The sequence below is a fragment of the Xenia sp. Carnegie-2017 genome, unplaced genomic scaffold, assembly GCF_021976095.1.
Source record: "Xenia sp. Carnegie-2017 unplaced genomic scaffold, XeniaSp_v1 HiC_scaffold_14, whole genome shotgun sequence".
Lineage (NCBI taxonomy): Eukaryota > Metazoa > Cnidaria > Anthozoa > Malacalcyonacea > Xeniidae > Xenia > Xenia sp. Carnegie-2017.
The window spans coordinates 3,453,443-3,477,973 of NW_025813447.1; the positions used below are offsets into that span (position 1 = coordinate 3,453,443).

A 24,531-nucleotide genomic window follows, 5' to 3' on the forward strand; every position below is an offset into this window, starting at 1 on the left:
GTATTTATATATCGCACTTTGTTTCGAAATACATCAGAGGATGTTTTCAAATTCATTTGCATGGTTTTTGTTTCTACCGAAATCAATAAACAATTAGAGAGTACTTTGGAATTTCCTTTCCCAAATCATAATTTGTTATTCATTTGATGTTCCATTCACTGCATGACATAGTTTTAAAATATTATCTTGCACAACCAACATTCCAGAGGACAAGAACAAAAACAAGGAAAAATGAAGCAGCATTGATAAATCATGGTAAGTGCAGCAGTATTGCTCTTACCCAGAATAGTGTTGCTAACGAGTGACAAAGTGTTAAGCTTTTTAACTATAAATTGTTCGACATTCTTTTGCAAGAAATAAATATGAATTTCCATTTGGTCGTCGTTGTTTTAACTGCATGACATTGCTTAAACTGCCTTTAAGCCAAGTGCTACTTATCGGCATGTGCATTGCCATTAGAACATTAAATATCAGCTGAACTTCTTAGATTACTATTTAATGAAAACATTCTTTTCTCGACTTTGCGACATCTATCGTGTACGATCCATGATTCTGTATGAGTTGGGCGCATTGGCTGCAGGAGTTTGAGAACAACGTTACCTACAGCATTGCGGAACTTTCAACAAATATACTCATACGTTCTACATGATTTTGTAAGAATCAGTCAATACTGTATAAAATTCACTTTCAAAGTGCCCCTTGTAGTCGATTTTTGAGGCAGGTGGATACACTGGCATGTTACACAAACAAGATGACATAGCGAGATAAATAGGGAATCACTTACTTCTTTACAATCCTTTATATGTAATAAGTTTTCATTAGACTCAAAACTACTTATATATTCCACATTTAAGGAAGAAAGAATTGTTAACAGACTTGCTTTTCCTAATCACTCGATACATTTCTGTTTTCTTTTCAGCAAAATGTATCTCTTGGCTTAACAGAAAACAGTATGGAATATTAAATATATATGTTTTATACGGTGGCGAGAAATCGCATACCTTTGTATGCATTCTTGATGGCATATGCTCTAAGCTTCTGCAGCAAAACTCAGTGTACATTAAAGAGCATTGATCAATTATTACAAAAGTTGCAGTGATGCACTTTACCAAATATCAAAATTGACGAAAATCTTGATTTTGTAGTCGATTTCTCAATTTCCTTGTGCAATTATAATAACATTGCTTTCGATTTCCGTATCTTTCACTGCAAGATATGAATTCACGAGAAAAAAAATCAACCCACTCACTTTGATGGCTATTAGGATTTTAATGCATAAGAGGTTTTCACAAGTGATTCTTTTGAATTCTTTAATGACAATTCTACGTAAAAATAACTGAAATTATTCCTGTAGCAGCATGTGTCACTTTTTATCACTGAAGAATGATTTCGGCGATAATATCAAAGACTAAAAGACGCCTTTAAAATTCTTAACATAGTTTTTGATTTGCAATTATTGTAAGCTAATTTTAACATATCAGCATGTGCATTTAAAAACCAATTAAATTGAGGATCACCTGCAATGTTTCGTGTATTAGCTACTGTTTCAAAAAAGTTCTTTGTTATAGCTAAGATTCCGTTGTTTGTTATAGCTAAGAAGCGGACACTCTACCATAAGCAATGACATTTATAGAACAGTTACACTTTCAGCAACTGAAAAATTTTGTACTTAATTTGCAAAAATTCATTGTAAAACAACAAAAAAAACGCGCACTTTGATTGATCGATACCCGTAGTTGGATCAGGCCATCCAATCTAAACACGCGGAAATTGAAATTGCTGACATGATAATTTTAAACATGCCTGAAAGACTATTTTTTGCTTCCAATGATTTTCAAGTGGAACATATTTCTGACAGTGTAAATATGAATTTCTATCAACGTTCTATACGTTTGAATAGTGTTTTAGACTTCGAAGTTTACTAAATTTAACAGCTTTGTTCGCTTGGGATTAATAATATTAACGTCGCCCACAAACCTACACAAAACTAAAATCATGTTTCACCAAACATAAACACAAAACGACAATTCATGATACAACCGACGCAATCTACATGATAGCATGTAAAGACTGCTCAAAACAATACATAGGACAAACATCAAAGAAAATCGAAACAAGACTCACAGAACATAAAACCGCCATAAAACGACGAGATCCGAATTCACTACCGGCAGAACATACCCACGGAAACAACCACACATTCGACTGCACAGAAACTAAAGTACTCGGACGCGCACAGACTGAACACGCACGCGAATTTAAAGAACCTTGTACAGTAAAGACAACGACACAATAAACAGACATATCGAAATACCCATCATATACTCACAACTAAAGAAAAAGGACAAAAAAACTACAAACAACACCAAAACTACAATATTACACTCTAATAATATTAACACCGATCATATTCACAACACACCAAAACCCATGGCAACGCATTTCACCCCATCCAATCACATTAATCCACCCGCTAATCCAGCTAGACGCTCAAAAAGCAAGTGTAAATAGATAATTTCCTCATTCTGATGAAGGCTCGAAGCAACGAGTCGAAAGCTCAATAAAATTATTTGTGAAAATCCGGAGAAACTTTTATTTTTAACTAATATAATGCCTGGATAACCAATCTTTAAACATGATTTAGTTTATATAAACAAATATATATAATAAATATGTAGTATAGCTACGTATAGTTTCTGTTTGCATGTTTATAAGTAAAATGTACGCCTTGCATGGTTTAAAATATGTGCAATAGTTGCTTTATGTAGGGTGTATGAGGTGATGTAAAATAAGATGTTTAAATGCATGAATAGCCGATTTCACATTAGAGCCAGAAAACTCGTTTGGACGGGAAGCTCGTCTGATGTGAATGTGATTTTCTCATTGAAACTCTCCCGGCTAACTTCTTAATACACGTTAAAAGTTTGAGCAGAAACTAGTCTAGACGGGAAACGTGTCTTAAAATCGCATCAAGACGGATAAACAAGACCAGTTAACAAAAATAATACGATCAAAGAGTGGATTTAGATGGTCATTCAAAAACTAGCGCACGAAAGAAAACGAAGCACGCATTTTGACATTCTTCAAATAGTTTTTCTTTTGTATTTGTTTGCCTGTTTGTAACTTATCAGCAGGTGCATTGAACATCCAAGTAAAATATAGTGATCACGGGCACATCTTCGCATACTGTTCTTCTGATAAAGCTGTTTTTTGCCTGCAGTTTCAATCACTGCTGTGAAATTTTGCTCATAATTTGTAATAATATATCTGGATAATGGAAGCAGATTTTAGTTAGATTAATTAGAAGTTAATGTTTGTTGGCGCCGGTATATATAGCTACCGTAGATGGATGTCAGGTAACCTGGGAAAATATCAGAAGTTGTATACTTAGAAGGTGTTCATTCTCTGATGATTTAAAACAATGAACGTGTACATGCAACCCTTCAAATTTACTTCACACAGCAAAAAATAATTAGCTACTTTCTACGCTGCTGTGAATTTACGTAAAATGAAATCTTTAAAGGGAATTTGAAGTGGCAGAAAAACTCAGGTTACGTATACCAAGCTCAAAATCCGTGAAAAATATTTTCAACACATTTTCAACTTCCTTGTGATATTATAATTATAATTCACTATTCTGTCTAGCTTTCACCACATGATAGCTATTAGTTTAAATGAGAAATTAACTCTGCCCACTCACAAAATAGCAAGTTTTACATTCTAAGTAATAAAGGAATTTTTTTAAATGATACTTATTATGATCTTTGATGACAGCATTTTTAACTTTAATAATAAGATACATAGAAGATTTCCGATTTCTTGACTTCAAAATCAAATTACAATACGCTTATGAAGATGTTATTTACATTGCCTTTTTATGTATATATCACAAATTGCCTAACGCAATTTATATATTGCAACACTTCCGGCGACGGTAGTACGTTGTTTTCATCAATAAAGTATTTGGACTATTAAAAGAGCCAAAACAGCACCTATTCCGTAGGCAATTTCGAATACATCAATGATATGAATGAATTTTGTTTGCAAAATCAATTTCAAGCTTGTGTTTGTAATAAAAGCTTAAGTTCCCTTTTCGAGTTTAGTTCTTTATGTAGATCTGTACAATTGTGTGTAAAATACACGAGCGTTTACACTGCCTTGTATGTTTGCTTAGGTAGAGAAATGGAATTATCTTATGGAATTTACATTTCTAAGATCGTAAAGAAATTTTACGGGGCGATAAAAGGTATATATGAATGAGATGTCTTTTGTAATTTTTAACAAGGAAACATATATACAAATACATCATCAAACGACGCACAACTGTTCAACAACTTCTTCTGCCAGTTGAATTTTACTTCTACAATCTACAAGTGTGTTGTAAAAAGTTATATTAAAATTGAAGAATGTTCACTCAGTATTATTTCTAATTTTAACACTTGGTTTGATGTATCATGATATGATCTTTTAAGGTATAAATGAAGATGTATAAGTCAAGGAACACATCTTTGCGCAAGGAAATACAACATAAAGTTTTGTTAAAAATCATCCAAACAGTCAGTAACGAATTACTAAGTAGGCTATGTAGACTGAAGCCTACAGGTCAGGGTTATTGAGATTTGAGAGCCCCGTTGTATTTAGACATAATTAGTTTTTACTATTTGCTATTCCAGACTTGCTATATATGCCTATTTTACACCATTTATAAGCTGTTAAAACCGTACAATTTATGGTTTAAATGCGCGATGTTCAGAACGTATAAAGTAGTGGGTTTCCCCAGTTTAAATTATAAATTTATTCCCTATTGTTCACGTTATTATTTACAAACCCAAGCCAAGAAAAGCAAAAGCAAAGGAACTGAGATGAACGCCAGCGTTAGAAAGAGACTGAACTTAGTCAGAGGAATAAACATCTTTATCTTAGCCTACAGGCCATGTGAAGGGTTTTCAAAAATGATTCTTTTAATTTCTTTAATGACAGTTCTGCATAAAAATAACTGAAATTATTCCTGTAGCGGCATGTGTAACTTTTTTTCATCGCCGAAGAATGATTTCGGTGACAATATCAAAGACTAAAGACGCCTTTAAAATTCTTAACATAGTTTTGATTTGCAATTATTGTAAGCTAATTTTAACATATCAGCATGTGCTTTTAAAAACCAATTAAATTGAGGATCACCTGCAATGTTTCCTGTATTAGCTACTGTTTCAGCAAAGTTGTTTGTTGAAGCCAAGATTCTGTCGACTAAGCCATTATTGGGGTGTTGTTGGCAAGAAGCGTAGACCCTACCATGAGCAATGACATTTAGATATTAGTTACACACTTTCAGCAACTGAAAAATTTTGTACATAATTCGTAAAAATTCATTATAAAACAACAAAAAAACGTGCACTTTGATTGTCGATGCCCGTAGTTGAATCAAGCCATCCAATCCAAACACGCGGAAATTGAAATTGCTGACATGATAATTTTAAACATGCCTGAAAGACTATTTTTCGCTTCCAATGATTTTCAAGTGGAACATATTTCTGAAAGTGTAAATATGAATTTCTATCCACGTTAATCTAATGCACGTTAAAATTTTGAGCAGAATCTAGTCAAGACGGGAAACGTGTCTTAAATTCGCATCAAGACGGATAAAGAAGACCAGTTAACGAAATTAATACGATCAAAGGATGAATTTAGATGGTCATTCAAAAAATAGCGCACGAAAGAAAACGAAGCACGCACATTATCAGACCTCAGCTTGCATTACTCTCAGCCAATTACCCACATATACCTTCAGAATAGGACGAACTTTTTAATACGAGTTTCCTTTCTGAAACGAGTTTCCCGTCTCTTAAGTAGATTCGACTGTTGAATGCATAATTTGCAGTAAAAGTCGGGAAGAGTACAAAATGGCTGATTTTAACTGTTGCAAACAAAGCTGCAATAAATCATTTTAATTGGTAACCAATTTTTAAACTTCTTTGTCCAAATATAAATATCTATTTCCAGATAATTTGGATTACTTTTGCTAAACATCAGTTTTGAGAAAGCAAATCGATGCACTTTGAAAGATATAGAAATTCTCAGCTAGATAAAACAGGGACTTTTTCCCATTGACTGTTTTAATTCTAATTTGATGACAACTGATTGTAACGATACTCTCGGGTTCAAATCATTTACTTGATGACAACTATTGCATACAAAAATGAATGTATTTTCATATTGCATGCGCTATTTGGTGTGAGAACTAAATAATGACATATGACGAAGGAACTATGCGTCTAGATTAAATGAACGCATTTTGACATTCTTCAAATAGTTTTTCTTTTGTATTTGTTTGCTTGTTTGTAACTTAACAGCAGGTGCATTGAACATCCAAGTAAAATATAGTGATCACGGGCACATCTTCGCAAACTGTTCTTCTGATAAAGCTGTTTTTTGTCAAAAACCGTAGCCTTCGACTTTTATCAGCAAGACGTGTTAATTTGCCTGCAGTTTCAATCACTGCTGAAATTTTGCTCATAATTTGTAATAATATATCTGGATAATGGAAGCAGATTTTAGTTAGATTAATTAGAAGTTAATGTTTGTTGGCGCCGGTATGTATAGCTACCGTAGATGGATGTCAGGTAACCTGGGAAAATATCAGAAGTTGTGTATTTAGAAAGTGTTCATTCTCAGATGATTTAAAACAATGAACGTGTACATGCAACCAGTCTTCAAATTTACTTCACACAGCAAAAAATAATTAGCTACTTTCTACGCTGCTGTGAATTTACATGAAATGAAATCTTTAAAGGGAATTTGAAGTGGCAGAAAAACTCAGGTTACGTATACCAAGCTCATAAATCCGTGAAAAATATTTTCAACATATTTTTCAACTTCCTTTTGATATAATAATTATAATTCACTATTCTGTCTAGCTTTCACCACATGATAGCTATTAGTTTGAATGAGAAATTAACTCTGCCCACTCACAAAATAGCAAGTTTTACACTCTAAGTAATAAAAGAATTTTTTGAATGATAGCTATTATGATCTTTGATGACAGCCATTGTATGTAAAACAATCAATGCATTTCTTTTACTGCGTGTGGTGCTATGTTGTGTGAAGATCATAATGTCGGGGACAATCAAAGTCTAAAATATATGACGCATTTCTACATTTTTCGACATAGTTTTTGTTTTGTATTTGTTTGACTGGTTAGTTATCAAAACGTGCATTGACTGATAATCAATTAAAATATAACTATCTCCTGTTACGGATCTTATGTTTTTTGTTTCGCGAAAGGTATTAGGCTGTTAACACAAGGCGAGTATCATGCATGCATGCAGGATAAACGAGTTGCTCTTGTAGAAATAATGAACCTAGAACTTTAAGATAGACCCATTGCAAACAAATGCTAAAACTTTTGTACATGATTGGTAAAATATGAATATAATGAAATTTAATAATAGTCAACCAAAGTTTTCTGTGACGTTTATCGTTTTCGGCGTTAGTATAGCTACACCATTGCTAAATGACGCGCATTTCAACAGTGATCGTTTGCTTCATGAAGTTCTTATATTGCTGTTTTACTAAGGTTGCTTGTTGTTGGCAAAAATCTGAATACAATTCAAACGTTAATATCAGATAGAAAAAGTTTTCTGAATTCATACTCTTTGTAAACGGGTGCAGCGTCGTTACATGTATATTTAGCTATACCTTAAATATGCCATTTGACGTAGAAAGATTTAATAACAGATATTGTGTACTTATCATTGTTATCAATAGTCTATTCTCTGATAATTATAAATGGACATAAAACTACGCTTCTAAAATTTACATCCACCAACCAAAACTTTGTCAGCTTACTATAACTGAATGACTGCAAAGGACTATAATTTGATATTCTGTTTTACATGGCTATCACTGCATGATATCAGTTCGAATGATTAATAAACTCAGCCCACTCACAACTAATAGCAAGTCTTCCTCTAAGGAATGAAGGAATTTTTCAGTTGATTATTTTGGTATTTGATTGCAGCCAATTTATGTAAAGATAATGAATGCTTTTCCAACTGCATGTGTCATTATCTCTGAGAACTAAATTATGATGTCAGTGACGATGTTGCATTTAAACATTGTTGATATAGTTTTTGTTTTGTATATTCGGCTAGTTGTACATAATCGGCTAGTGCACAAAAAACTAGTCAATATACATATAACCTGACAACCGCCAAATATCTTAGGTTGTTGTTTTGCTGTCGAGTTATAGGTAGTAGGTGAAGTATAATCCATGATTGCATTTAAACATTGTTGATATAGTTTTGGTTTTGTATATTCGGCTAGTATATTCGGTTTTGTATATTGGAAGATTGATTGGATTGCTTTCAGCTTCACCCAAAATACATCATGAGTTTGTGCAAGCGTAGCATAGATATAGTATAAGCTAAGTCGTGGAAACTTATTGATGTGTGTCAATGCAGGTATCCAGCGTTAAGCAAAATAAATTACTACAGTCTATCTATTGGTAAGATTTTAACTTTTGAATTTCACAACAAATGGATTTTTATTAAGATATTATAAATTCAAAATTAGTGGCCATAATTTATTTTGCCTAACCTTGGATACTCCATAGATACTGCATGACAACGTCACGAAGTTCCGGCAATAGTCTTTGTAATCATTGTTTTGAACATATCTTGCATATAGGAATGTGTAATTTAATTAACGTAATAAACGTACGTAATGCTTGACGAATAAAGATTTTACAAATACTTTGGCCTAGTAAATTCTACTCAATATAATAAGTTTAATTCTAATTTCGGAATTTGTAATATACGACGAAAATTCACTTCTGATAAAAGCGTTTTCGTGTGTGCAGTTTTGGTATCGAGCGATTGAATTGAATCCTTCAGGTAGCTTAAATTCTCCCAAAGCCGGACTTGAATTGTTTTGTCTGGTTTGAATAAGAAATCCTTGTATAGTTCCTTCAATGAATAGACGAACGGCGCTGTCGACAACTTCAACTCTTATTTCGTATGGGGAAGTGTCTATCTTCTGTCAATTAAGGTCACAATTCTTGTGGTGACCAAAGCTTATTAAAACGCAGGTCATAGAAGGAGCACCATTAGGTAGCCCTTGTCCATGTTTTCCCATCATCAATACGACGCACAAAATTACCAATGTTTAGGACACTTTGTTTTTTAACTTTAATAATAAGATACATAGAAGATTTCCAATTTCTTAACTTCAAAATCAAATTACAGTACGCTTATGAAGATGTTATTTACATTGCCTTTTTATGTATACATCACAAATTGCCTAACGCAATTTATATATTGCAACACTTCCGGGCGACGGGAGTACGTTGTTTTCATCAATAAAGTATTTGGATTATTAAAAGAGCCAAAACAGCACCTATTCCGTAGGCAATCTCGAATACATCAATGATATGAATGAATTATGTTTGCAAAATCAATTTCAAGCTTGTGTTTGCAATAATAGCTTAAGTTCCCTTTTCGAGTTTAGTTCTTTATGTAGATCTGTACAATTGTGTGTAAAATACACGAGCGTTTACACTGCCTTGTATGTTTGCTTAGGTAGAGAAATGGAATTATCTTATGGAATTTACATTTCTAAGATCGTAAAGAAATTTTACGGGGCGATAAAAGGTATATATGAATGAGATGTCTTTTATTATTTTTATCAAGGAAACATATATACAAATACATCATCAAACGACGCACAACTGTTCAACAACTTCTTCTGCCAGTTGAATTTTACTTCTACAATCTACAAGAGTGTTGTAAAAAGTTAGATTACATTTCAAGAATGTTCACTCAGTATTATTTCTAATTTTAACACTTGGTTTGATGTATCATGATATGATCTTTTAAGGTATAAATGAAGATGTATAAGTCAAGGAACACATCTTTGCGCAAAGCAAATACAACATAAAGTTTTGCTAAAAATTATCCAAACAGTCAGTAACGAATTACTAAGTAGGCTATGTAGACTGAAGCCTACAGGTCAGGGTTATTGAGATTTGAGAGCCCCGTTGTAATTAGACATAATTAGTTTTTACTAATTGCTATTCCAGACTCGCTAAATGTGCCTATTTCAGACCATTTATAAGCTGCTAAAAACCGTACAATTTATGGTTTAAATGCATGATATTCAGAACTTATAAAGTAGTGGGTTTCCCCAGTTTAAATTATAAATTTATTCCCTATTGTTCACGTTATAATTTACAAACCCAAGCCAAGAAAAGCAAAAGCAAAGGAACTGAGATGAGCGCCAGCGTTGGGAAGATACTGAACTTAGTCAGAGGAATAAACATTTTTATCTTAGCCTACAGGCCCCGTGATTATTAATCCGCCACTGCAAAAGGCACATGTCATTGATATGGTTGTGACGTCATATTGGGAAGACGCTTTAAGAAAACACTGGATGTTCAAAAACATCCACTTTTAAACAAAATACAACAGAAGAATTCGTAATGTGACGTTTAAAACGACATTAGTACCAGCTTTTTTATATATTTATACTGGCGGTCAAACACTAAAAATTGTCAATATTTCAACTTGGAGTGCAAAAGGCTCTTTAAATAGTGAATTTTTATTTTTTGTGATTGTAACTAAGTGCCATAAATATAGGTTCAAAAACTAAAACTGAGCAACGTATTTTTTGACAGTGGCTATAAATACTTATGACTATATTTTGCCGCCTATTCAGCATTTTACTTTCTATTCTGCGCTTTAACCTCTGCTTGAAAACCTTTCAAAAACTTTCTTTCACCTATCGTTTTAATCAACTGCACTTAAAATTTGTGCGCAATCCAATTTTGCAGGCAAAAGGAGTCAGCAAAAAATTTTCTATAATTCGAAAAAGATTTTGGCTGTAATTCGTGTGAAATATAGCTGGCTATGTATTCCACGCGAAAAATTAATGTTTGTAATTTGCAACTCACCAACACATTTTACAAACCACTTAAATGGCTCTCACCAATATAAAATATGACTTTAGAGCTCACTAAGCTCGAGAAATATTTTTTTAAAAGTTTTGTTCGAGCTATTTGTGCAAAGAACACATACAAGTTTATAGGTTCAGTGTCTTTGCCATTGGTTAATTTACAATGTCTTAGATGTGATAATAATAATCAAAAGTAAAATTTTCCATTTGAACAATAAGAAGGAAGAAAGCAAGTAAAGATTCAAAGATTACAAAAGGTTTTAAAAAACTTTAAGAGTCTTTAAAGTGGATGAGTGCAGAAAAAACACTTAAATTGTTTAAGTGAATTTGCATAGAGAATGCATACAATAAGTATTTAGTTATTCCTTTAAACTTCAAAATATTTGTGTACACGTTTGTTCAAAAAGCACTTTGGTTGAACATGTTATGTCTACACATTGAAGTTCATCTGTTTTAATCAAAACATGTCTATATATTTATAGATGCACAAATCATCATCCAAAAGAAACAATATAGCTACGCCAATATGAGCAATTGTAAAAAATATCTTATCTTCTATAGAGTACTGTCTCGAAATGTTGATTTTGTGTACAATTAAATATATTCTAAAATATTTCTATTCGAATCAAATATCAAAAATGAAAAAATCAAATCGTTACTGATATTTGCTTTGGCAGCAGAGCAATAACTGTACTTCAACGTTTAAAGTTTGGGTTACCAATCACCCTGCACCCTGCACGCTCATTTTGAAAACACCTGTTACCAAAATTAAGCCAAATACTCAAAACTAGCTATTGTCATTAGGGATTACAAAAAATCCTCGCCGCATTTTCATCGTTTATATGCTCAAAGAAAGTTGAGGCAATCCCCCAAAAGAATATAACTGTATTTATGCACTGGTATGTGAAACTTCATAAAACACATTTTCAAAAATTACAATCAAATGTTAATTTGTTGCAACCAAACTCCGTGGAATCATAACACAATGTGGTGCCCACAATAACATTGATAAAGTATTCTTTTGCATAAGACCACTAACATGGTGTCCGTGACGTAGCTAACTTTCAACTTTTCGGTTACACATTTACTTATAAATACAGACATCTTGAAATTCGTCATTTAACAAACAAGATTAATTGATTGATAGCACAAGAAAGACACCATTCAAATATTGTTATATCTTACTTGAAGAAGTCTGAAAAACGTTTCGTCTTACGTCAACGGATATTTTTCATATATTTGGTCTAAAAAAGCCTTTCAAAACCTCTTTGACACACATCTCCACTAATTTGCACTTAAGTTTGTAAGCCCAAATTTGTTGACAAAGAGTCCGCCAAAGCTTTCCTTCAATTGAAATAAGAATTTAGACAAATAGCTAATTTTTGTAAAGTTTAGGGATTGCTTATGACATGGGAGAAAGTTATCTTTGCACTGTGCTGCATGGTAATTTTTCGAAACTTCCTAAAATATCCTATAAATCATTTCAACGACTCTTATAGCTACCTATTTCAAATAGTTTGCCAACTACTCATTAAATATAAAACCAATTAAGGTCAGAATGGCTACAACTAAGAAGACTGATGGACTAATCATGACAAGCTGATGAACAGCGTAGGCAATAATAGAAAAAGTTGCATACAATTTGTTTCATTTATTATACAGAGATCGGGAAAAATGGAAAAAGTTAAATCATTTCTGACTGGCGACAAAAATCGGAGCTTTTTCTAAACATTTTTCAGTGAAAGCATTTATAAGCTATTACATAATTGCTCAAACTTTGTAAAATGTTGCTTTGCTGTTTTATAATATGTTAACATTAATATTTATATAATGTGACAAATATGTTTGATAACATCAAAATACAAGAGTCTTAAACAAAATTTGACCAGCAGATCTTTCAATCTATTACCAGAACCGTAGCTATATCTGAGCTCCAGGATGAATCATATTTGAAATATGAAAATCTATTCTTGAAATAGGCATTTGTCATGTTGTATCTGATCATTGATCAACAACAGCAAGTCGCAACGTTGATAATATTTTGTATAAATAACATTGTGAAACAATCACGAGCATTTTTTTAATCTCATCGGCTCCATAATATAATAATTTGACCAATTGTGCTCATTAGTTTGTAAGAACTTTATATCGCAAGTGTAAACTTACTTCTATCATGCCAATTACAATTGCATCAAGGTCAAGCCAGGTTAACTCAAGTAAATAATGACGGGTGATTACCTAGTACTTGTCATCGAAGCCACCTGACACCAGGAAAAACATGAATGAAGTAATTGAATTCTGCAAAGTTTTCCCTCGTCACCACTATGATTTCAATCAATTGGAAAATGACGGTTTATTCCATTTTCTAACTTTCTGCCTGAACTGTGAAAACCGGCTTCAAAATACAACCGAAAAACTGAAAAAAACGGTCAAGAGAAAGATGATAGAATGTGAGAAAGCACAACTTTGGCTTTTTCCCAAAACACGGAGAGTTCCCGAAATATATTTGCATTTGAAGAATTAGAAAAGCTAGGGCAAAAAGCTAGGGGAAGCCCATATAGCAAAGGGAATTTCCCAGGACTTCTCCAAGATAATTCATTTTTAACTTGCATGTGACAACATTCCTTAATCATGCTGTAAGTTGTACAAAAGTTAAAGAGAAAAAATAAATAGATTACTAATAACATTATCCATATAAGGTCAATTGACTTATTATTTTCGTGTTTCCGATTGTGTCGAATCACGTTATATAAAATCCACAAACAGAAGCGCTTTAATATCATAACACCCCAACACCCCCCCTCCTTAACAATACCAATATAACGAGATAAGAAACTTTGATTGAGTATATTCTATTTCATTTTTATGGCAGCCAGACAAATATTAAACCAAGACGAGCGACAAATGCTTGAAGTTGGCGATGTGAAACCCGAAGTTGAACGCTGCCAAAATGAAAGGCAAAGATCAAGCCAAACCAGTTGGTCGTCTAAATTTATAAAAGTTATAGATACGACTTTGAAATTGCTGGAGAACACAGGCCAAAGAGCGAACTTGGACGCAAAAAAACTGGAACAGATTTTGAGAGAACTGTATAAACTAAGTTTAAGTTTATTCATGCGCACAACATGATACCGCTGCTTGATGATGAGGAGATATGCACACGCCACAGCCGAAACGCGATTAGGAAATTCCATCACAACAGAGGGAGCTTCCAAATAAGGAACACGAGAATTTGAGCAGAAATATGAAACTCCCAAAGAAAAGCAACTTGGGGAAACCCCTCAAAACTAAGGAATTTCCCCTAAATAATGATTTTAAAACTGACTTGATTGGGTTTTGAGAAAATGCCAACAGTGTTGCCAGATCGTGAACAAAGTTCATAGATTTGTGAACTTTTTGTTCTCTTCATTAACTTTTCATGAACATTAAAAGTTTGTGAACTTTTTGTGAACTTTTGTAAATACTATGCATTTTTGCATTTTCATCATTTTCATAAAGAATGTATATATATAAATCTTCATAGCTCGACAGCTCTTTCAAAACAACGACGATTTTAAGATAATGCCGTGTTTTCCGAAGACTTCCAAGAGTTTCCGAACATTTCCGAGTTAATCCGTTAACTTCCGATCTTAAAAATTAGATGTAGTATGAACTTTTTGCCATTTTCGCAATCAGTGAGCTTTAACGATAATCAAAAAAGTATAAGTGTACTTACAATTTTCTCTTTATAGATATAAGGAACAGAATATCAAATCATCCGATTCGTACAAGTCCTACAGCAAACAAATCCCAAAGTTCCTGCACAATAGACCAAAGTACGTTGTTTCTCATATTATTCAACGGATGGAATCTGACATTCCAAGTAAAAACATCAAGATGGAAACGACAAAACATTTCACTGTCACAAGCTCATCATCCACATATCAAGTTTTTCTGGGATCAAACGACCAAATGCCTTCCTGCCAATGTCTTGATTACAGGAGTCGGAAGATGCCTTGTAAACACATCTGTGCTGTTGTTCAACAACCAAATGTTGGGTAGGAATCAATTGGAGTGAAGTTTTCCAATCATCCCCTATTTACTTTAGATCCCCATATAATTCAACCAAAAGCCAATATAAGCCCAACTCAGACTGATATCAAACACAAGTCACTGCCAGGAAACTTTGCGCAATGTCCTAATTATGAAAAAGCTCATTCTTCTGACTGCTTTCTTATCACAACAGATTATTGCTCCAACTCAATCCAAAATGTTAGAAATAAGTGTGTTCAAAAAGTCAAACAAATTCAGGATGAGCTTTACATTTTGGATGATGAGAAAGTTTTGGACAAAACCCTGGAGATGTTACAAGAGGTAATACAATAAACAAGAAAAAATCATCCTGAGGAAAATGGAATTTCATTGAAAAACAAGTCTTTATCTACAAAAAAGAAACAAATTTCAAAGTGTAGGACACAATCTGCTTTGCCAAAAAGAAAATGCAAGAGGTGTCCAGGTAAACGAGTGGGAAGAGCAGCTGATTTAGAAAGTGAAAAGATTGAAGTATTTGAAGAGAAGCTTGAAAAAGAAGAGAAGCATGAGAAATGCAAATTAAAAGTAATTGAAGAGCAACTAGCAAAAAAGATGAAAATGAACAACAATGAGAAAATTGAAAATTCTGAGGAGTGTTGGGTAGATATTCAAGGAATAAAGTTGTCATATGCTCAGAAAGACATGCTTCTAAATTTAAATGGATGGTTTTCAGATGACCATATTGATGCAGCACAGAAATTAATAGGTGATCTTGGTACCGGAGTGGGAGGTCTGAACACAGTCGTAGCAGTCACATACAGTAACAAACTCATAAATATTCCTGAAAATATCACCCAAGCAATTCAATGTCACAATATTGGTCACCACTGGGTGGTTTCTACATCCATAACTGGTGAAATAGTAGTCTTTGAATCTATGAGTACCAACCTGAATTCATCATTAAAAAGGCAACTCCAGAATGTTTACAAAAACCTTCAAGAACAGGATGGTTCTTTAAACGTCAAAGTGATTCTCCAACAACATCAAAAAGGATCATCAGATTATGGTCTTTTTGCAGTGGCAAATGTTGTTGCTTTGGCTAATGGTGTGAACCCTTGCTCTGTTACTTGGCTGCAGAAGAAGATGCAAGTGCATCTGGTCAAATACTTTAAAGAACAAAAAATCGAGATGTTTCCCCACATTGAGAATGCAATGCAAACCTGCCATTCAAAAAATTATATTCTGTGAGAATATAGTAATTGTAAGCATCCAACATAAAAATAATCATGTATCGCTTCACTTTTGCTTGCAAACATCTACACTGTAATTGCTCAAATTGGAGCCCCTTGAAAAATCATGTTCAAAATTAACATTTTCTATTTGTGAATCATGGACATGGTATTTATTTTTACAACTAACTGGGGACATATAACTAATACAGTCTAGAAAATGTAGAAATAATAAATTTACCTTATAAATTTTACACAGTTGTGTAGCGAGCCCTGAAGATGATTTGGTCGTCGTATGTAAATTTGATATTATTATCATTAAACATTTCTTTAGAAATCTGTTGTTTTTACAGTTAGTGAACAAAGAAATAATTGTATAGCAGAGCTAAATAAAACGGGCTGGATACGCCACTGTTACGTTCATTGTATATTGTTCATTGCTTCATCGAGTATCGTTATGATGATTTAAAATCGTTGAGCATATGACAATATATGTAAAATACAAAGAATACAAAACAATAGATGTGTAAAAAAGTAAAACTGTCCAAACCTGAAATCGAAAAAAGAATTCTTCGCGTCATTTAGCCGCATATCGGTTAAATACGTATATGAAACTTGTTATTCTCAATGGTTATTCTATATTTTAGTGATTTGTCACAGCTTATTAGGTATTTACAAATGGTAATTACATATACATGAATATTCGTCAATTGTTACTTACCGCTGACATCTTAAGAATAATATGTGGGCGCGTACATTAGTTGACCGTGATCAAAGTGCCGACCACATAACACATTCAAAACATCGTACACAAGACTTACATGACAAATTTTGTTTCAATATTATTCATTTGACTCTTATGGCAGCCAGACAGCTATTAAAAAACCAACTGCTTGAACTTGGGGATGAAAACGCAAGTATGGACGCGACTGTTAATTGTAAGGAAATTAAAGAAGTCGGGAAATTAGCTCGTTCTTTGGGCGACCAGTTGTTGTTCTCGACTCCCGAAGTCAAACGCCACCAAAATGAAAGAGAAAGGTCGAATCAAATAAATTGGTTGTCAAAATTTATAGAAGCTTTTGACGTGACTCTGGAATGGCTTGAACACAAAGGTCAAAATATGTACATGGGTGCAAAAAAACTAGAGCAAATATTGAGAGGACTGTATAATTTAACAGGTGAGTAGAATTTACACGTGTTCTTTTACGTTGAAAATTATTACTTGTTACGTTTCTTGTTTTGACAAAAATATGGGATTTTGGGATGGTGATTTTCTTTGGCATCTGCTTTTTCTTTTACATTTTAAAATGGTTGGCTGGACGTGGCTTCTGAAAGCATGGTTGCCAAGTTCGTATTATGAATTCTTAAGTTCGTAGTAGGGTTCATATTATGATTCTCTGATGATGGCTTTGGAACAAGTTCGTATGTTGCCAACTTAACTTCCAAATATGGAATGAACTTGAATTACTCTTTGGCTAAATTTTAATGATCCAAAATATATAAAGGAGAAACCGAGAAAGTTTTAAAACGCAACGATTTTATGTCGCAATTAACGTTAAAATTGCTTTCTTAGGGAAAACCTACATTGCATTTTGAAGTATTCCAACTGTGTAAGCAATTAACTTTTTGACTGCCTTAATGCAACCAGTGTGTGTCCATAATGTTTGGTGCAGTTTAACTAAGAAGATTTAAGAATTTTAAAAACCATGTTGTTGAACCATTTTGCATCTATTTCTCATCAGTACCTTTGCCATTAATTATTCAGATATCGGGAACAACGCTCAAATCTTCGTGATAATGGAAATAGCCAGCGCATTTCTGACAAGCGATCAAGATCCGTTTCCAGGAAAGCGTCAATACATAGTGCAGTGTTTGGAAGATGTCAAAGACCACCAGAAATCCATTGAGCGTTTAGTCGCAGATGCGAGCAGCTTGCTTCAAGAAATGCTTAAAGATAGTGAAAGCATCGATTTCCTAAAGGGCATGCAGTTTGACAACATCGTTAGGGAAGCTAAAACGAAGATCAATATGTGTAGCCGGCGATTGAACGGGGCAGAAAAAGCTATTTATGAGCTTGCTGGTAAAATGAAAACCATTAAATGGAGTTGGCGTGGTATGCGTGGTGCAGGTTGGATTTAGCCTTGTAATTGTATTCATATTCATTGCATTAAAGCCTATTTGGAGTTTGCTCCCATATTAGTTATTTTGTCATTTTACAAGCACACTTTAAGGCCGATAAATTTATATTCCAAAGAAGGGAGCTCAATCATTCAAATTTCAATTACAGGTTGGGTGTTCACTGCTTTATTTCTGTTCAAGCGATATCAGGAATCCAGTCATTCGTCATTGGACCTGTTGCTGTTTGGTGGGCTTACCCTGGTCGCGGGTGGCCTATGGATGTGCCTATTTCCAAGCAGAGAGAGCGTTTTCTATGAGTCTATTGCAAAACTCGAATCGCAACACTGTTTGTTGAAGGAGAAACTGGAAGATTTGCGCATAACCTTGACTAGCGCTAAAGATTTTAGAGATGGACCTTTGAAAAACAGGGGTCATCCCAGTTATGATGTTCCTGTAGCCTACAATTTACAATATTGAGCAATGTCAATTGAGCCACGAAGTGTTAATACTGGATGTAATATTGTGAGATTTCTCCCCTTTTATTGCTTTGTCATACTACTTTTATACAGATCTTTACTTAATTATAATATACGTAATATGACGTACGAAATACTAATAATTTACATAATAACTACACTACACCTCTCCCCAAACTAATTAAATATATTTTTTTTTGTATTTTGTGTCTATAAGTTCGTATATGAAAATATTAATTGTTTCTTTTATAGCTATCTCTAAATTAACTTTCAACTTGTCCGTATCGAATAGGGGCTTTTCTTGTACGCAAAGGATACCGCCGTTCTTTTTCCTTTATACTTTCCTCAATGGGTTCTCCTAGACTTTTCCCATTTTCTATCTTCTTGAAAAATGACGAATTACGAGTAAATAACATTCTATCTTTCTTCGCTGTTACCATTGAACCTTTTCTTTCCACGACTTCACATGACAACATTGGCAATTTGACCGATACAGTACATTGTGAAAAAAAAGGGATTAGTTGAATGTGACGATGGACAAATTTAACGTTCTTCTTTTGATGTTTAAAAATTGAAAACGGATGATTCTGCCGCATTGCTGCAGCTGCATTGGCATTTCCTTTTAATGTAAAACGACATATGATGATGATGCTATAAATGATGAAACACGATTGGTCACCACATGAAATTCCAACAAGAATGACAAAACATTATTCGTGACCACCTATGGAGGGTGATCTCCGCCAAAATTAATAGCTACATTTTCCAATTACTAATGCGCATTTTGTCCTTTGCAATGTGCATTTGTCTTGATCATATTCCATTCTGGAATTTCATAATCGGATTTTGTCCTGTTCAATTTCCGTTAAAACGCATTTTGTTGTTGAACATTCCATTATGATGACGTAGCATTATTCGTGACTCGCAAAACATCAAATTTTACTCGATCACATTATGATTTATTTATAATTTATTTTCTTTGTGCGGTAATAATGAAAACAAAATAAACCAATTGTTTTACCTACAAATCTACTATCCTAAAACATGGCCGACAGGTTATACTTTGTAAGACTCCTTCGCAACTCTATTTTGGGTTGTATTGCTGACCTCGAAGGAAGTCCAGATCGGGATTTTTGCGTTTTTCGTATTTATTCTCTTTACCATACTACGTTGCGATTTGCTGAAGCATTTGAGCTTGAAGAGGCTGTTCTGCAGTTAATCTCAAACGCAAAAGAACTTTTAAATGTCAATGTTCATCATGATATTAATCCATCTTCTTCATTGAACTGCCCTCAAGTTTTCAGAACTGCACACCAGGGCAACCAATGTATGAAGTAAACGAAGATATTCTGCGTTATTTTTTGGATAAGCGTTTTACAGTGAAAGATACGGCAAATCTTCTGGAAGTCAGCAAAAGAACCAATGAAAGGAGGATGAATGAGTTTGGTTTATCAGTTTCTAATTGTTATTCTGACGTTAACGATTCAGATCTCGAGTTGGTCATAAGAAACTTAACGAAAGAGTTTCCCAATCTTGGCTACAAACGTATGTCAGGATTGCTGTTAGCAAGAGGTTTGCGAATTCAGCAAGACAGGATTCGTGAAATGATGCGAAGAGTTGATCTACAGGGTACATTTTTTCTTGCTTTGTCTCTTAGAGCAGTGCACAGACGTAAATATCATGTTACTAGCCCCTTATCACTTTGGCATGTTGATGGCAATCACAAATTGATTAGGTGGGCTACTAAAAACTACCAAATTTTGGGCGTTAATAAATCTCAGTTTTGCATACAAATGTGCTAGTAGTTTCATATTTTTAAATGGAGATTTGTGACTCATGCAGGAATAGATGGCTATTCACGTTTGCTGGTATTTATTTGCTGTAGCACAAACAATCGAGCTGATACTGTTCTAAGTATATTTCTATCTGGTGTATCTCAATATGGACTGCCATCCAGAGAAAGAAATGATAAAGGAGGTGAAAATGTTGGTATTGCTCAATTTATGTTAAACCACCATTTGCGAGGACCCGGTCGTGGCAGTCATATTACCGGAAGAAGTGTGCACAACCAACGGATTGAGCGCTTTTGGCGAGATCTTTTGTTGGTTGTACAAGTCTTTTTTATCATTTATTCTATCATATAGAAAGTAATGGAATATTGGATCCATCAAATGAAGAACATGTGTTTTCATTGCATTATGTGTTTTTTCCAGGAAGTTTACAATAGATTTCCCATAAGAACAGAAAGAAATCTATCATGACTTGACTAACTCATGACTTTACTTTTAGACTATGCTTTACATTATAATCATCAGACTGGATGCAAAGCTAATTGATGTATGTTGAAGTCAAAATCTAATTTAATGTTCCAATTCATTAAGGAAAACCAAGAATTCCCACCCACCTTTAAACAAAATTACGCATGTCATGAAACTGATCAGCAACAAGTGATTGTTCCAGAAACCAACATTCCATAGAATGAAATAGATCTTGATGAGCTGCAAAGAACCATTAATCCTTTAAGGCCTCCTAATCATAATGGTGCTGACATATACATTGAGTTGCTACAGTTTGTAAATACCAGACTGCACCAGAAAGACGAGTGACATTGTGAACTCACAAAACAAGAAAAGCTACTTGACCTATTGTTCGTTGGTGTCAATTCAGATAATACAAAACAAGATATATATGGCAAGGAATGCTATAAATTTTTCATTATGTTGATTATTCAAACATTTTAGCAGAAAATGGTTTTTTGCACATAAATGCTAATGCACTGACAGAACAAAATTTAATGAAACATTAACATTTTCACTTTAAGTCTTTAACTATAAAAATGATATCCAAAACAAAGAATAAAAATATTTCAATTTTGTGCATCATCCATATTAGCTGTAACAAGCTATGTTATTGCTGAAAGAGATGTATAAACTGTTCCAAGATCAAATATTTGTAAATCCTCTAGAACGAAATTGCAAATCTCTATCTAGTTTAGCTTTCAGTTCATCGAAGTTTTCATAACATGGAAGAACTAACAAATGAAAACAAGTTCTACTTTCTGGCAGCAGATTACGATCTTTTGTTCTGTCAACTTTGAGATGCAGGATTGCACCATTTGCAGGCAGTAAATCACACCCAGTCCAAAAAGACAACAGATCTTTAAGATTTGCCCCTAGGAATGGACAAGTATTAAAGTATTAATATAACTAGTACCTCAAACAGTCAAACATTTAAGTTTTTTTTGGAGAAAGCAAAAGTCCAATTTAAAAGAAAGAAAATATTACTGACATTGATATTGTTCAAACAGATAAAGCTACTGCTGCTCCAACATATAATATATAATCAGTTGTGGTGCAAATATTAAAAAGCAAACCATATTCACACAAAAAACACATACATAGACTGACTACAACCAATTACAACCTTCCCTGCATCTTTCTACCAAAACACTTACCACTAGTTGTCCCATCAATTAGATCAATGTATTGTTTCAAAAACAACATCAGTTGATTACAATGAACGCCTTCTACTTCTTCAATTTCAATAATTCTTTTTAAGTCGTCTTTATTAATAAGAGAAGCAGCTGATTGCGGAAAAAGTTGTGGTTGAACAACATCTTTGTGTTTCTTCAGGAAATCAACCAGTCCAAAGTCATTCATTACATCAGCTAGATCTTGCAATTCTGATTTTCTACGGGTAATGACAACATGTAACATGATTTGCTGAGCAATAACATGACAATTTGCACCAGAGAATGATGTATCTAAAATTGAAGCTTCATCTCTGTACTGAGTTAAACATCTTTCAATGCAGTTCCAGGAGCTTCATCTTTGCCAAGGCTGTTCAACTATGTCATAAAACACATTAGCTCAAAAAAATACTGAAAGGCAATGCTCAGGTGCAATAAAACTTTTCAAACCTCATTCAATGCGATCCTCAGGTCAATGTCAGGTATATCCACAACTTCTATTAAAGGAATCTAATCTTTGTCACATACCAAATAATCAACAACTACTTTAGAAATTCCAAATAGTGGTGATCTAGCATGTAGGAAAGAATGTGCAATCATTCTTCCAATGCACTTATAGAAGCCTGTACTTCTCAAAAGTGAGTTGGCTACAGGAACTTTATGGTCATTTTCTCCTTCAAAAACAAGAGTTTTGGGCCTTTCTTCACCATTCAATGGAAAACCATCAAGAATCATTTTCATTACTAGGCTGAAAAATTCTCGCATAGGACCACTGCCAACTGAAGTTTTGTTTTCAAACTTTACGCTGAACCAAGCACACAACTTACTACTGTGATTTTTTTAAATTCCAAAATGTCATTGGCAAAGTCACTTGCCATGCGGTTGACATAAACTCGAAAAACTGGACTGTCATTGACAATTGAAGCATCTCGATACTCTTCAATGATTGTCTTCTTTTGTTCTTAAATAGAAAACCAGTCAAATGTTTATTGTAGCAATACAACCCAGCAAGTATTTGCTAGACTAAGCTTACCAATATCACAACTTCTACACCTAAATACAACATGCAAAAATCACAGTAAGCATGTTCAACTTTATTCATATTGAGACCAAATTGTGTTGCAGGAGCATAATGCCAGTTAAAACAACAAGCTAAAAGTCATGCATGAAGCAAAACATCATTTTCAACCAATCAAGAAAACTATGTCAAATCATTTACAACTTGTTTCTTTTGAAAATAATTAAGATAAATTCATTCATTATCTGGAGGTAGTTGTTAAAAAAATATTTGTCTTTGCACATCCGCCATTCAGCCTTAATGGAGTCTATGCTACGACCAAAATATATTGATAATCCCATACATGGAACTTGATATAATGATGTAAGTACTTACTGTGATCCAACAATAATGAAACTGACACTTCAATGTCTCCCTCACAAACTCTTACAGCTTCTTCTATGGCAGTATCATGAAGTCAGGAAACATTTCATGCAGTTCAGACATTAATGGAGTTCCAGAAAAACTTTCCTGATAAAAAATTATTCATTCAATTTTCAAAATAAGCAGGTAAACAAAAAACAGTGTGACATTTTCACAGTAAATGTGTAATAGGAATTAATGCAAGCTTATAGCATACATTGATCTTGATCTTCTTAAATTGTTTATGGTGATTGTCCATTCCACATTCAACCATATGATTCCTGATTGAATTCATTGGAATCTGCACTGAGCAATTTAAGCATTTCATTGTTGGTGCAACAGATTAGGGAAGCAAAAACGAATATTGATTTGTGTAGCCGGCGATTGAACGGGGCAGAAAAAGCTATTTATGAGCTTGCTGGTAAAATGAAAACCATTAAATGGAGTTTGCGTGTTATGCGTGGTGCAGGTTAGATTTAGCCTTGTAATTGTATTTATATTCATTGCATTAAAGCCTATTTGGAGTTCGCTCCCATATTAGTTATTTTGTCATTTTACGAGCACACTTTAAGGCAGATAAATTTATATTCCAAAACAGGGAACTCGATCATTCAAATTTCAAATACAGGTTGGGCGTTCATTGCTCATTTTCTGTTCAAGCGATATCAGGAATCCAGTCATTCGTCATTGGACCTGTTGCAGTTTGGTGGGTTAACCCTGGTCGCATTTGTCCTGTGTTTCAGGCCATTTCTGGACACAGAGAGCGTTTTCTACGAGTTTATTGCAAAACTCGAATCGCAACACTGCTTGTTGAAGGAGAAACTAGAAAATTTGCGCATAAGCTTGACGGGCGCTAACGATTTT

General features: G+C 33.8%; 1 protein-coding gene and 2 long non-coding RNA genes across 3 annotated transcripts; 1 reads left to right on the forward strand and 2 right to left on the reverse strand.

Moving 5' to 3' along the window:
• Positions 1-8,672: 8,672 nt before the first annotated feature.
• LOC124434343 lies at positions 8,673-13,441 on the reverse strand. The gene is made up of 2 exons (XR_006944748.1): positions 13,183-13,441; positions 8,673-9,765 (listed from the first exon to the last, which is right to left on the reverse strand). It is a non-coding gene; the product is annotated as an uncharacterized LOC124434343 (long non-coding RNA).
• Positions 13,442-16,940: 3,499 nt separating this feature from the next.
• Positions 16,941-18,980, forward strand: LOC124434870. The gene is made up of 3 exons (XM_046984797.1): positions 16,941-17,362; positions 17,950-18,312; positions 18,472-18,980. Exons 1-3 carry the CDS (start codon positions 17,044-17,046, stop codon positions 18,777-18,779), a joined length of 990 nt encoding a protein of 329 aa, XP_046840753.1. The 5' UTR covers positions 16,941-17,043; the 3' UTR covers positions 18,780-18,980.
• A 2,546-nt stretch (positions 18,981-21,526) lies between these two features.
• On the reverse strand, positions 21,527-22,300 carry LOC124434355. Its single transcript, XR_006944754.1, has 2 exons — positions 22,233-22,300; positions 21,527-21,950 (listed from the first exon to the last, which is right to left on the reverse strand). It is a non-coding gene; the product is annotated as an uncharacterized LOC124434355 (long non-coding RNA).
• Positions 22,301-24,531: the final 2,231 nt, after the last annotated feature.

Coding starts and splice junctions, on each gene's coding strand:
- LOC124434870 (XM_046984797.1), top strand. CDS start 17,044: ATGGCAGCCAGACAGCTATTAAAAAACCAACTGCTTGAACTTGGGGAT. Junction 17,363..17,949: donor AGGACTGTATAATTTAACAG/GTGAGTAGAATT, acceptor TTAATTATTCAG/ATATCGGGAACAACGCTCAA. Junction 18,313..18,471: donor GCGTGGTATGCGTGGTGCAG/GTTGGATTTAGC, acceptor TTTCAATTACAG/GTTGGGTGTTCACTGCTTTA.